The 14,238-nt window shown below is 40.6% G+C and overlaps 1 protein-coding gene across 2 annotated transcripts in view; it reads right to left on the bottom strand.

Annotated features, from left to right (window-relative positions):
- Positions 1-1,112: 1,112 nt before the first annotated feature.
- SLC44A5 (solute carrier family 44 member 5) overlaps positions 1,113-14,238 on the bottom strand; it is a 108,320-nt gene continuing 95,194 nt past the window's right edge. For both annotated transcript variants that reach the window (XM_052800692.1, XM_052800691.1), the window contains exons 16-22: positions 13,547-13,641; positions 13,050-13,153; positions 12,245-12,318; positions 10,316-10,386; positions 8,825-8,913; positions 8,097-8,181; positions 1,113-6,117 (exon numbers count right to left, since the gene is read on the bottom strand). In XM_052800692.1, the coding sequence (XP_052656652.1) occupies positions 6,005-6,117; positions 8,097-8,181; positions 8,825-8,913; positions 10,316-10,386; positions 12,245-12,318; positions 13,050-13,153; positions 13,547-13,641 (631 nt within the window). In that variant the 3' untranslated portion in view covers positions 1,113-6,004. The remainder of the gene's footprint in view (positions 6,118-8,096; positions 8,182-8,824; positions 8,914-10,315; positions 10,387-12,244; positions 12,319-13,049; positions 13,154-13,546; positions 13,642-14,238) is intronic.

Consider the following 14,238-nt stretch of genomic DNA (forward strand, 5'->3'; position numbering starts at 1 on the left):
ATAATGCATACCTTCACTATTAACCTCGAGCCCAAATTCTCCCTTTGTCCCGCCTCCAAATAACTGCTCCAGTGCTGCCCCTGCTGAAATCAGTCCTCATCTCTGAAAAGCTTTTGCATTGTTTTTGGTTGGGTTCCCCCCTCCCCCGCCACCCATCTGCCAGAAAAATGTACTGCAGGCAGAGATACTGCCCCATTTCCCCTGCTTGTCGCAATGGGCCACTGGCCAGACTGGGCCACTGGCCAGCTACAGACCCACCCGTGATTTCAACACCTACAGCAGCGTTTCCCGTGGAAGCTAAGAAAGCTAGGTCAACCCATGGTGTGCAATAGCAGTTTTGTTGACCTGACACACAGACAGCAGAAAACCAGGACTTTTAGCGAGTCTCCTAAACCCCAAAAGACATTTCTTCTGAATTACAAGGTGTGAATTTGGCCGATTTAAAATACGCCTTGTCTGGTACAGGAAGATCTCAAAATGGTTCAGCCAAACCCCCGTGTTTTACTATTACATGGTTCAGAAGATTTAAATAAAAAAGGTAACAAACAATCCTCAAGCTTTCACGAATAAAACTAAGAATTTCCTTTCCTCAAGGAGGGGCAGCACGCGGCCTCCCCACGCCGCAGCATTTCACTTCTGCCCCTACCAGCAAGTCCACAAAGCGCGGAGCGCAGCCGCCGCTGCGGCCCAGGCCCCGGCCCAGGCCCCGGCCCCGGCCCCAGCCCCGGCCCCGGGCCTCCTCCGCTCCGGGCACACGCAGCACCCTCCGGCCCGCGGCCCGCCCCGCCTGCCCCTCCTGCCCTGCCCTGCCCTGCCCCGCCCCCCCCACCGCCCCACCGACTCTCACGCCGCCGCCCCGCCCCGCCGCCCTCTCGCCACGGCCCCGGCCCGCCTGCCGCCGCCGCCGCCCCCAGCGCCGCCGCCGGCGTCCCTCCCCGCGGCGCTCCGCTGCCCTGCCGGCGGCGGCGGCGGGCCGAGGCCCGGGGCCGCGCGGAGGAGGGCGGGGCGGGGCCGGGCCAGCGCCCCACAGAGGCTCCGCGCGCTGGAGGGGGGGGTCGGAGCGCGGGCCGGCGCCCGGCGCGGCGCAGCGCTCAGCACGAACACACGTAGCGCCTTTTGTATCTAAATCTTTATTAGAACAATCCCCAAGAGCTGTAAAACAGTGAAGTAACAACAAAATTAAACACTTCGGTTATCAAAGATATTTAAACAATACGTTCCCGTTTCTGCATAGCAGAAGCAAACAGGTTTTAGAGCTCAAACTGTCGTGCTCATGTTAATTTGGTTTTGGCAAGATGATAATCTCAATAATCACATTAATGAAACAGTAACCTCCCTTCCATTTCTTAAGCCTTAGAGAGCCTGTCTTGTGATTTTACAACCCATTATTTGGGACAAACACATGTGGACTTTTTGTAGCATAGAGGAAACAGACAATTTTAGTAGCACTAGTGTTACTTAAACATGAAGAAACAGGTACCTTTCTAATTTGATTACAGAGCAGTACAAATAATGTATTACCTCAAAAATCATCGCCCGTATCAAAAGTTAAAAAAGGTAGAATAATTTATAAAACACTTCCAGAATAGCAAACGATCAGTCTTGAAATGGAGAATGAACTTTCCACTTATGAACACGCAAATAGACACATTACAGTAATATACTAGGTATTTGCCAGCTTTTTTCCTTCTGTTCTAAGTAGCAGGAGCCCAGCTCTCCCTGCAGTTACACAGGTACAAGACGTATGATCACTGCGACTGAAAGCAGAACAGGCCCTACACAGAAGTTCACTATACCATAAATTAAAGCTATAAAAAAATCTACTACTGAAAACGGAACAGTCTTGCATTGTTTTTATTTAATTATTTGCAACACCACAATTGTCATGATGTGTTTTCTCCCGGACCAGAGAGTCTACTTTCACGATCTGACAACAGCAACGGGGAAATTGGTGTGTGCTGCATCACGCAGCTCGAATACATCTGACATCTTGTCTGCCATTCATTTTATATCAGTTCATTTGAAATAGAGAGAGTACTGTTTTTCCTATCTAGCCTTTTCTGTTTTGTCGCCTACATGGTGTGAATAAACTTCAAAATATAAGCCAGGTAAAATAATAGCCAGTAAGGCACTTTGTCAGAGAGGACACAGCTGTCCAGGCTGAGCAATTGGTCGAAGGGAGACATTCTATGTTACTGAAAACAGTCAGTCTATTCTTCATAATCGCTTCTCTGACAACCCATTTGTAGAAGAATACTTACTGACTGTCCCAGAATCAGCTTGACATTGCGTCCGCCAAAATCTTTTTCCTGTTCTACAGCAGAACATGCAACAGTAAAATATTTCATACTGTTAAATACTAATGTTTGAAAGACTATTCAGCACCCTTGCAATGCCCAAGAATCAGCTGCTGAATACTACTTGGAAAAAAAGCCAAACCCTCCGCATAAGAAATGATCCCATCTTTCTTGTTACCTTGTTTTCTTTCTGGGGTCACTTTTTTTTTTTTTTTTTTTATTTTTTTTTTTTTTTACAAAATTTGAAGGCTTGACATTAAAACTTTGGTATAAAACATGTAAATGAAAGCCATCCATCAATATGTTGTGGGGAGACACAATGAATCCAACCAGAACGAAACCAAACATGATTGCGTGGATATGATAGCAGGTGTTTTCTACTGTCTCTAGGTTTCTACATTCTGCTTGTCCCAGATCCTCAAAAGAGTTCTTCCTATTCACATAAAAGGGTCTTTCTGCAGAGCCACCCTGCCTTTCCAAAGCTTCTGCCCAGAGAGGAGGCGCCCAGCCGAGGGCCGGGCAGGACCACGACGGGCTCCCGTCGGGTTTTCCCCTTGAACATCTCCTCCTCTACTGCACCGTGAGCGTGGAGCAACTGCCAGCCTTCTGCCACCTTTGTCACAGGGCTGGCCTGCACCTCATGGAATGGGTGGGCATTTTGTCACAGACTCCCGTGGGCTCAGGAGCAAAGCACATATGACATATTTTACTGTGTTATAGATAGCCACATGTTCCACTCTCTAAAGTCAAGAATGGAATTTTGCATTTCGTACTAAATCAAGGAACAAAGTAAACGTCCAAATCCATAAACGTCACTACTAGTACCTCCTCTGTGGTATAAGTCTGCCGACTCTGGCCCACAGGATTAGTTAGGAACCAGTACAATAAGTTAGTCTTAAAATATTTTAAGTGATTCTTTCCCAAGTAAATACTTGCATTAATTTCTACTTAATTCATTAATAGCAATTTATATTTTAAAAGCCAATTTTAATATTAAATCATTATGATTTATTTATTCAATTTATTGATTACAAAATCTACATGGTATTGCTTTGTATTTTCACAGTTCTCATAATTAAGAAAATGGCTTTTAAATTTTCTTCTCAGAAATGGTAATCACTTACATTCTAAATAATTTCACAAAATAGTGAGTGGAGTAAATTTATACATATATATATTTTTTTTACTGTATATAAATAATAATACAATTTAAAACTTTCACTTTTAGAAATTACTTTAGTAAATGCATAGGTTTGTTACAAAAGTCTTCTAATCAAATAACTGTATACTATTTCTATTATGTTTTATTCCTAGTAAACTCTATGGTTACATTCATATGATAAAAAAAGCACGCTGTATTCAGAAATACACTTTTTCAGTTGAGCTCCCAGTAAGACACTCAAGTCCAGTAGAAATATAGATTACTTAAAGTTTCTTTAGCTGCAAACTAAACACACAGTAGTATTAAAAAAAAAAAAAAAAAAAAGCTTTAGCACATGGACTGGACCAGCAGCTTTTTTAATCACAGAATGGTGACACATACCCCAAAAAGTTACTGACTTAATTCTCAGAAGAGATTGGATTAATGGGGGAGTTGTATATTCAATGCCATGCACATAATGAGAAAGAAATGATGATGACGATGAAAAACTTCATCAGTAAAGAGTCTGATTTTTTCTGAAGGTAGGTTTCTCAGCCCTTTCTGAAAGTCAGGTTTACTCTAGGGTATCTCAAGAGGCGTTATCAAAAACTGAAGGTGCCCACAATCAGTAGTTACATTTGAAACTGTACGCCTTTATTCTACATTGAGTCCTAAACGGAACCACTCGTTTCTGCTTCAGGGGGAAGTGCTACAGTGCCCGCTAGATCACAGAGAATGCATACGAGTATCCTGTCAGTTGCACCTCAGTTCACAGGATTTCAAGATCCTACCGTGGCCATGACTGCAATCACGTAACCACGTGAGCGTCAACATGACCCCAGACCTGTTGCAGGAAGGACAGTATTTCTGCCTTTGTAGCAATTACAATCATCACAAACTGGAGCCATAAGTTAGAGAGCAAAATCACTTTGGGATGTGGATCATCAGAAAATTTTGCCCAGAAACTTGCATTCAAACCATCTGGAAAAGAATTTGCCTTTCTCTTTGTGACACCAACGGACTCCTGGGGCTAGAAAAGTATTTCCAGACACTGAACTCCTGTAACAGATCTGGCAGAGGTATGGCACATGCCACTCCTGGAAAGCGGACAGTAATGAAATACCTTATTCAGTACGGTGGAATCCATGAAAACTAGGGGCAGGCCTCAGTGTGGTTGGGTCCTTGGGCATCCACGAGACTAACAAATTAAAACCTCTTCAGCTCAGCTCATGGCAGTAACAGACTTGAGAAGTACTCCAGTGTAAGACTTTTTCCATGAGCAGGGCTGTTTACTAGCCTCAGTGACAGTTCTATTAACGGTGGGGGAGGGGGTCATAAAATTGAACAGAATGTTAATGTGCTGTCTACCAACAGATTTTGTACTAATGACCGGGCAAATTTAATAATCAAAAAGCAAACTAACCCTTTTGGACCATCTTTCAGTAGCTAAATTATTCATCCTGTATCACGAGGAGACTCAAGTTCAATGTCTTAACACCTTACTGCGTGAGCCACTGAGATCCTGGAGACCCGCAGAGAGAGCACACCCAGCACTCAGCACCCGTGCAGTCATTGCAATGTCTTGTTAAGAAGCTAGGCAGAGGCAATGGAATTCCTCATGCACACATATGGCCAAGACTTTCTTCCAAGGAAAAAGAGACTGCATTTGGTTTTCCTTTCAGTGAAGCTCAACTTCCTCATAATGTAGAACACAACTGGAGACTCGTTAGAGATAGGAGGATATTAACACAAGTGCATCTTTCTTGGACATTGGCTAAAAATGATACATTCACCATCTTGTACCGGATGAAACCTCATTTGTGTGAACCACAATCACTTCAAGTGCAGTGGAACCTTCTCTCAGTTACATCATCTTTTAAGCACAACTCACAGAAAATTCACTTTAAGCAGTATCAGCTATAGTCTTCTCTGACTACCTTCTTTGGGACCTGCAGGGTACCATCATTTCTTAAAAAAGACGCAGTTGTGGATGTGATTAAAATATCACTACATTTTTCAGTGTAGGGAATCATTAATGCATGTATAATCACAGTTTAAATAGCTGTGTACCAGCTTGTACAAAAAAATACAATCATAGCACCGTATTTACAGATTTAGTACCATCTCCTGGTTAACTAGAGAGTCTCAAACTATCTTTTTATGGCTAATTAGGTTATATGTTAGTGCTTTCAAAAAATTGCCTGAATTTCTTTTACAAATATACACTTATAAAAAGAAACATTATCAAAACTGCTGTCATCTAAGGCAGCAACTTGTGTTACAAAAGTTATTAAAACATCATTATAGACTTAAAAAAGCTTCAAATTTACATTTTCCTTTTCATAGGCACTCTATAAACTAAAACGTGGCCTTGTTTTCACAGCTGTTAGTTAAGCATTTAAACTAGTTAAATGTTACCAATGTTGCTCATTTTTTTTAGATATAAGCAAAAGGAAAAAAGAATCACCCATTTACCAGAAGCATCATTTACAGTTTTTACTTTTGCCTACTTTATACACGTTTTGCTTAAAAGTGACACTGTTTTGATGTTGAGGTTTAGTGTATGTTATCCCACTGCCTTCTTAGGGCTTAGTTCCTTCTTCCCTAGAATTCGGTGAAGGCTAGCTGACATGAAGTAGGGTTTTGCTGTAGATCCATCATTTCTTTCCAGGTCTTCACCTGAATTTACACAGCAAAAGCAGCCAAAAGAGCAAACAGCAGTACAACCACACACACACACACAGAATTGAAGAAAGGAGAGAGCAAAAGACCCAAGATTAAAAACAAAAATCTCAATCAAGGCCAATTTAGCTGTATTGTTAAGTTGATGAAGGACACTATAAAACTTCTATTTTCTCAAACCAGAAGAGGTTTTACACAAAGCAGAGACGCAAACATCTAGCCATTTTTAAATGATGGCAATATATACTTTCTATTCTCTCGTTCTTTGGTTTGGCAGTATAGGTGGAAATTTTCAGAAACACTCATGCCTCCACTGAAGCCTGGCATTTTGGCTACTTCCTGCTAGAAAATTTGTCCCAAAGAGAGCTGTGGATTTAAGCACTTTTTAAAACCGGACCCTTTTTCACTGCCTAAGATAAAGTTCTTTTGAAAACCTGATGCCACAACTGCACAATATTCTGTATGATTTCCTACTGTCTATTACTGAATGGAAGCATGGGAAGCAAAACAGAATATGAATTTAAAATAATGAGGCAGACACAGTACTTTTTTTCCTACAGAAGGTCACAACTAAAATCACTGGTCTGGGTTCAGCCCAGTGTTTATGCCATGCAGTAGTCACAGACCAGTGATGGACAATCTGGAGGGAGTGTGCAGTGAAGCACAGTCACTGCAACTGCAACCCTGCAGAGGCAGACAGTTGTATCTGCAAAGCCAAAAAGAGAGCACTAGTTGTAAGGAGTGGCCAAAGAAGTTAGAATAAGCAAATCTTCATTTATCACATGGCAGTATGTACCACGTGTCTTTGGAATAAATTAAAAAGAAAATCTGTTAATTTTTGAGTGCACCAACAAACTTTCTAAATTTTATTAGTTTGATCAATTTCCATTTCACTCTAAATAATAGTAATCGTTATGTTTTTATTTATGATTTAGCTTATTTCTTATTAGTGCTATGTCTGCCTGTGATCATGTTTGTTTAGAACCAAAGTCCGTAACTTGAGATAAACAGGATATAGCTCTCAACTAGACATCAATTTTCAGTTTTCTGACTGATTTTGTTCCTGTGATTCTTTGGCAACCCAGTATTTCCAGAACCACTGCTAACCTTAGTTCCTAGGGAAGCAGGGTTAAGAAGGTGAGTGTTCAAAGGAAAGAAAGAATTTATGCTACTGTAAGAGGAGAATCAGTATTACCATGTTTATCTTGCCTCAGTGATCCACTGTGCATATGATAGATCAAGCTTATGACTATTTCAGTATTCCCTTAGTATTATCAAATAATTCACCAACTGCAAGAACAGTCCAGAATGACTTTGATTATAGAAAAATTGTATCTATTTCTTGAATTCAGTAAATCTAGCAAATGGAATGTATTTTGGAGTAAGTACATCCTCTTCTTATAATCATGTCCTAATTTGAGACCAACAGATTTCTTTTGTGATTTTAGTATTCTCTGACTGGACACACTGAACAGCAGTCCCTTTGAGAGTGCCCGTGATTGCTTGCTGTTGGGGGGTCCAAAGGACAGATAGTGTTTTAAATGGTATTTTACACAAATTTGAAGGTAATTCAGCATAGTACTTTGTTCAGGACTATTAAGTTGAAAACAAAGGACTGCCTATATACCAAAGAAAAACCTTGTTATTAACAAAAGGTTTGAGTGAATCATTGCTGTACAGGGCTCTTTACAAAGCACCCAGAAGCAAACTGTTAATTAAAGTTCTGAAAAACAAAACCCAGATACCCCCATGAGCCATATAGCTACCTTCCATTACTTCAACTAATTAAATTTGAATGCTAAAACACTTCTGCACTGAAGAATGCATCAAGGAGCCAGGCTGAAAAGCAGAATCAGTTTGTTTTTCACACAGTCTGCTAGCATGTCACCAGGATTCTGTAAGGAAGGGATAAGGTGGTTTTCTACTCCTCTTCCCGTGACTTGTAGGTTATTAGTGAAAGAAAATGTAGTACTTACAAAAGCAGAGGAAAAGCGTGTCGACACACATTGCATAGACGCTGAAGAACCCATGTGCAACTAGGTAGGAGCCAATAATGACCGTCTACAAAAAACAAACCACATGAAAACCCCAAATTTAGTTTGGCACTGATGTCGGGCAGTGTTAACACAAGTCAGAAGTCTAGTCTGCTAAGCATATTCGGGAGGATTTAATGGCAGCTCTGTAATTCTACCAAAGGTTACTACTGCTGTGGAAAAGGATCACAGGTTCAAGACACTGTATCCTAACATGCAGTTCCTAACAGTTCCAGCTGCCAAACTGGAGCCATTTCAACCCCCAAAGAGAATATACACCAAGAATATTCTGAACTCCTTCAAAATTACTGTAAAGAACCACTCATCCTAGAGGTGTTCTGGAGTCTAGGGAGGCTACAAAAGGAGAAATAGATGCATCACAAGTCCCTTCCGTTAGAAGCCACACTGTCATCGGTGCCTCACCACCACCCTTTGCTGCCTGGGAAGTCTGAGCAAAGCAGATGTGAAACCTTTTTCAGTTTTTCTGAAGGTGCAGAGTCACTGCAGTGTCACCTCTGCCTGAAGGATCCAGAGGGCTAGAGTATAAGCAGATTCAGTGGATAGTGTGCCACTGAGAGGATGACAACAAGAGCTGTTACCAGACCATGCCCTGAGTAGTCTGAGCACCTCAAACTGCCCTCAGTGTTCAGGAGATTAGATGGTTGCCTTACCAACAATGGCACCCAGTAGTAATTTAACGTTGGTGCTTCCTGTGCAAAGACTGGTATTCTCTGTGTGAAGAAAAAGAAAGCAAGAACACCTGCAAGAAGCACAGAAGATTAGTGATTCCTATGCTAACTCTGATTTCCTAACACCTAAAGAATGGATGAGACAAAACAAAGACAACAGATTCAAGGTTGGTTTAAATAAGTTTGTAAACAATAAATTCCTCAATACTAATTATCTGCTGGATCTGTATTCTGACAGAAGAGATATGTAAATTAATCAATTACCATAAAGATATTAATGGGCCCAGAAAGACTTTAATGAATTGTTTTGTTTCATCATTCTACTGGATTTAATAGCAAAATTAATTAACAATTATAAACAAGACAATGACATGGGATAAAAAAGACCATTGGGTGGATCTTTTCTAAAATAAAAAAAGAGTGAGAAAAATTCTGCTGCTTTAAATTTTATTGCTTGAAGAAATACTTAACTATTTCAGATTAAAAGGAGAAATGGCAGTGCTAGTAATAAGCATGACAATAAGTTTAGAACAGACCAATGCTTCTACAATAGAAATCACCCAAAGAATTTCTTCTCAAAGAGGATGAACACATTAATTAATTTCAGTATTTCATGGCTTACATTTCAGAGAATATGTTTCAAATCAAATTTGCTACCCCAGTTTGAAAGTCATTCTACAGTAATGACAAAATATTTTAGATCTGTTCTTGGTATTAATTTTCAACTTTTGATTAAAATACAATTCATTAGTAATATTTTAAAGTATACAGAATACAAAATAAGGTTATTTGTAAAATAATGGTTTGAAACTGCTGTGACCATTTAGAAAAACCGTAAGGGAGTACTGCCAACTTGAATTTCTGAAAGTGCTTAATTTAAAAAAAAATTCACTTTTCTGTCACAGAAGAACATGAATAAGATATTTTGATATTTACCAATAACTAAGAAAACCCTGTAAGGATGTTAGAAATATAGAATATTTCTTTTACGATAGCTTATAGCTATAATGGGCTTGAATACAGCAGAGCTTCAGGGCCATCTCCTGCAGACCTGCACCACCACCTCTTGTATGCATGCTGTCTGATACCAGGTGAATCTCATTTGCAATTTTGTTCAGTTCTTATGAAAGGTGAACCGATTGTGGCTGACTTGGTGGGTGTGAACTTGGTTTGATCCAGCTATGATGCTTTGGCTGCAGAAGTCCTTGTGCCAGCAACACACGCAAGAGCAGTAAAAGCAATTATGGAAAAGATGCTGTCAACAACACACCAGAGTGCAAGGGGGAAGGGGAAAAAAAGAAAAAAACGTGGTTTAGTTCAATCTTGCAAAGCCTAGAAACACAGGAACAGCTTCCCAAATAGTCAGACCAATGAGAACCTCCAGCTGTTAACTAAGCATATATGAATATGGCAGGCATACTTGTAGGTACCAGATAATAGAACATACCATTTGGAAAAAATTGATTAGCTTACCTACACCACCAGCAACGAGAATTTTCCCCAGGAATAAAAGAAAGTCTGTAACTTTGTCCAGAACTGCAACTCTGTTCAGCAAGGGACAAATGATACATCATCATCACAAACCAGACATTTGTATTCTTTCTCCTTAAAGCTATGGATAATTGACAAAACATGACCAAGAAGCTGTCTTCTGCTGGTTTCACAGGCTGACATACAACAATGCAGAAATGCAACACTGAGATGAGCTTTGTTACAGCCTAATCCCATGAGGCAAAAAAGCACTGAGTCTCTTGTTGAGTTAGGCCTTAATGCAGCAATACTGCTACAGCACTTGAAGACTGTTTATTGCTCCTGCTGGCTAAAAAAACCCAAAACATAACATCAAAGTATTTTTATTCCAGCCTTTCTTCTAGGGTCACAGATAAGCCAGCCTAGAAGAGGCAAAGTACACACCAAAACAAAAAGCAATGTTTGTGTAGATTGCTGATAGGTCTTCTCTTCACTTGGTCCTATCTGACCCCATTTCATGACCCCATAACATGCCAAATCTACTATTTTAAGATATGAAGGTACAACACTGAAGGCAGGAGTCCTCAAAGCAGGGAGACAATCACAGATGAATGAATGAAGGTAGACAGAAAAATTGACAGTAAATCTGCAGTCCTCATTGAAAGCAACAGCAGGGAGTTTCTGCTTGAAATCCTGCCAGCCTGTCATATCAGAAACTGCAGGTAAAAAAAGGGATGGAAAATGAGCTTTGTATCATCTGCCTCTTGACAGCGCTGAGGGCTATGGATATGGTAATATATACCACTGACTACCATGAAAAATAAACATTAAGAAATATTAAAGAGAACAAATCATCATTAACCTGTCAGAATTCAGAATTAGCAAAATAATACACAAGATAAAAAAATCTCCACTTGAAACAATAAAATTATATGCTTGGCTTTTAGCTTTGCTCTTAATCAGTAAGAGCAAAAGCACAAAGGACAGTGAGGTGATGTTCTGAAAGGAAATGAAGGCAGCTTCTCTTTCCTATTGCACAGGCACAGGTGAGGACACCACCGTACCAGTATTAATGCAGGCTAACAGAGTGAATGTACTCCATTCTCCCATCTCCAATCCTTTCCTCTTCTTTCTTAAGCATCATTTCCATTTTCCTCTTTCAGCCTTCCCCTCCATTCCTCTCCTCCTCCCAGTCCTTCACTTAATAATTTAAACCACCTAACCAGTTTTACTGTGTCTCTTGTTTGGTAATTAGATTGTCTGCTGTTGCATCAGCATGGCCTGCTCCTAAGTTATTCTCCCATTATTTTTTGATCTCACAGTAGTACAGGAAGAGCCAGGAACAATGAAGAAAACTACTGATGAGAACAGGGAGTTTGGCAGCAGTCTTGGTAGTGGGGAAAAGGCGGGGGGGGAATTCCCAGCACCAGGGGAGATCTGGTTATGTTCAAGTTACTGGTTTTGAAAGCAAAGTACTCTCTCTTCTCTACTGCCACTCTCTGACACCCCATAAGCTTTCTGGATGAATCTGAAGACTTAGGTCTTTCTGCTTTCCTTTTCACAGGCAGTGAGTGGACCAAAGCTCAAGAAACACACATACAGCAGATCATGAGCACCCCATTCCTGTATATCCATAGATCTCCTCTCAGGGGCTCCACTGGTTCCTTGGAGGCACTATTACAACCTACTGGGTGCTTATGAATTTAAAAGAACAATCACAACAAAACTGTTAGATTATATCAACTCTGCATAGGTTACTGTGCTGGACAGCCTGCTGTTACACACTGAGTATTAGAAGTGAGGACCATGTCTGCGGACAGAAGCAGCTTACAATAATATTTGGAGGAGACACAGGAGAGGAAAGAAGTGTGTCTTCAGAGTGCAAGAGCAGGAAATCTTGACATTTCCAAGGACTGGGAGATGGCCCCTTACCTCACCACATTCCGCATAAGCAAAAAGAATGCTTCCTTTGCTGAGGTGCAGAAGTTTTTACCATATATGGCAATCTGCAAAATAATAGTAGCTGTTACGTATTTTAAATAATTAGGATACCTCCTTGTATTTCAGGATCTTACTGCATGTAATGCATAGTTCTCTCTAATATGTGGCCTTGAAATTATAACGGACCCATTACAGCCACCTCCTTTGAGACAACAAGTCCGTGACTGTACCATTCAATCACTGAAATTGCTTCAAGTCAGAACATCCTAGGCTGAAATATATATATGTTTATTTAGGTGAAAATCTGGAATTTCTCTTCTGGAAGCTAAGAAGGGTTATTTTAGAGAAATATTACTGCTGCTGCTAGTAGAATTTGTGCTTTTAACTTCCAGGACGAAATACAGATACCACATGCCTTCTGACCTCCTTATTCAAACACTGTCTCCAAACAGAAGTGTCATCAACATGCAGTATGAAACAAGCTAATATTCCTGTTGAAATCAGGATTTCAATTGCTGAATCAGAGGGGAAGTTAACCAGTTATGCCATCCCTTCCCACTTACTTTGAGGGGTTAGATAGACAGACAAGGACAGGCATGAAAAGAGGCTGAGTTTAGAAGAAAAAAAAAGAGATCTTACTTTTTCATGGTAGGACCACATGCATTTCCTGAAAACTCCCACAAATCCCATTATTTATTCACCAGACTCTAGTACTGCTGGCTGCTGACCAACCAGTAGTGGCTAGGGTATTTTAGTGTCCCAGATAGGGGAGACCACATGCAGAGACAGCACATACCATGATGTAGGCATTTCTGTTTATAAATTTTAAGAATCTTTCCAAACACCAGAAACAGCATTTGAGGCAGCAGAGTAGAAATCTAGTGAAGGAGTTCTGTGTACCTGAAAAAAAGGAGAGAGTGCATCATACATAGAATTCATGAACAGTCTTCAGAACATCAGAAGCTACTCAGAAGAAAATCTTAAATTGTGACAAAAGCAGAAACTATTTCTCTTCTTCTAGCTATGGACTCCCTTTCTCAACCAAATTTAGGTCACTAGCTTTCAATTAGATCAGATCCACACCCCACATGAACTTTGCATTAAGTTCCCAAGGACATGATAGACTCAATTTGAGTAAATCAGCACAAATTCACTGGCTGCAAATGGAACTACAATGGCTAAAAATAATGTGGAATTAATCTCTTCTAATTGCTGAAAAAACATCTTGGGAAAGTAAGGAAGTAATTTACCAAAGGAGGTCTTAATAACCTAGAGCAGATTCATAAATCTCACCTTTCAGTTTGTGATCCAAGTACTCCAGTATTACTCTAATAAGCTGGACAATTGCAAGAATTAAGGCTCCGAATGCCAGCGAACCTGTATGGTATCTAAAACAAAATAAATGACTGTTACGTTGCGTGTATGTGTATATGTACAATTATATATGTGTATGTGTGTGTGTATATATATATAAATCAAATTATAACTGGAGGAAGGTCCATTAGTGGGAATTACATATATTAATGGACTTTCATCCTGATCTGTCAGAGAGAGGAACAGGATGAAGCCATTGGTGCTGTTGGTGTTTGTGTGAGTGCTGTGTGTGTCTGCCTGTCAATCCGTGTGGCCAGCTGTGTATATATGTGTTGTATACATGTATTTGGGTGTGTGCACCTACTGGGAGTACCTACTCAGCCTTGTAACTGGTTGAACCTGGGGGCATGAAGCTGCAGCAGCCTTGCCGCTATTGGGCTACAGGATTCAGTCTCCCCCTAACAACAACATTTTCCTGATTGTACTGGTTTTGGATGGGCTAGAGTTAGTTTTCTTCATAGTAGTTTGTAGGGTGCTATGTTTTGCATTTGTGATGAAAACAGTGTTGATAACACACCAATGTTTTAGCTATCGCTGAGCGGTGTCAAGGCCTTTTCTGCTTCTGACCCCACCCCACCAGCGAGCAGGCTGGGGGTGCACAAGAAGTTGGG

Source organism: Harpia harpyja, chromosome 11 (genome assembly GCF_026419915.1).
Source record: "Harpia harpyja isolate bHarHar1 chromosome 11, bHarHar1 primary haplotype, whole genome shotgun sequence".
Classification (NCBI taxonomy): Eukaryota; Metazoa; Chordata; class Aves; order Accipitriformes; family Accipitridae; genus Harpia; species Harpia harpyja.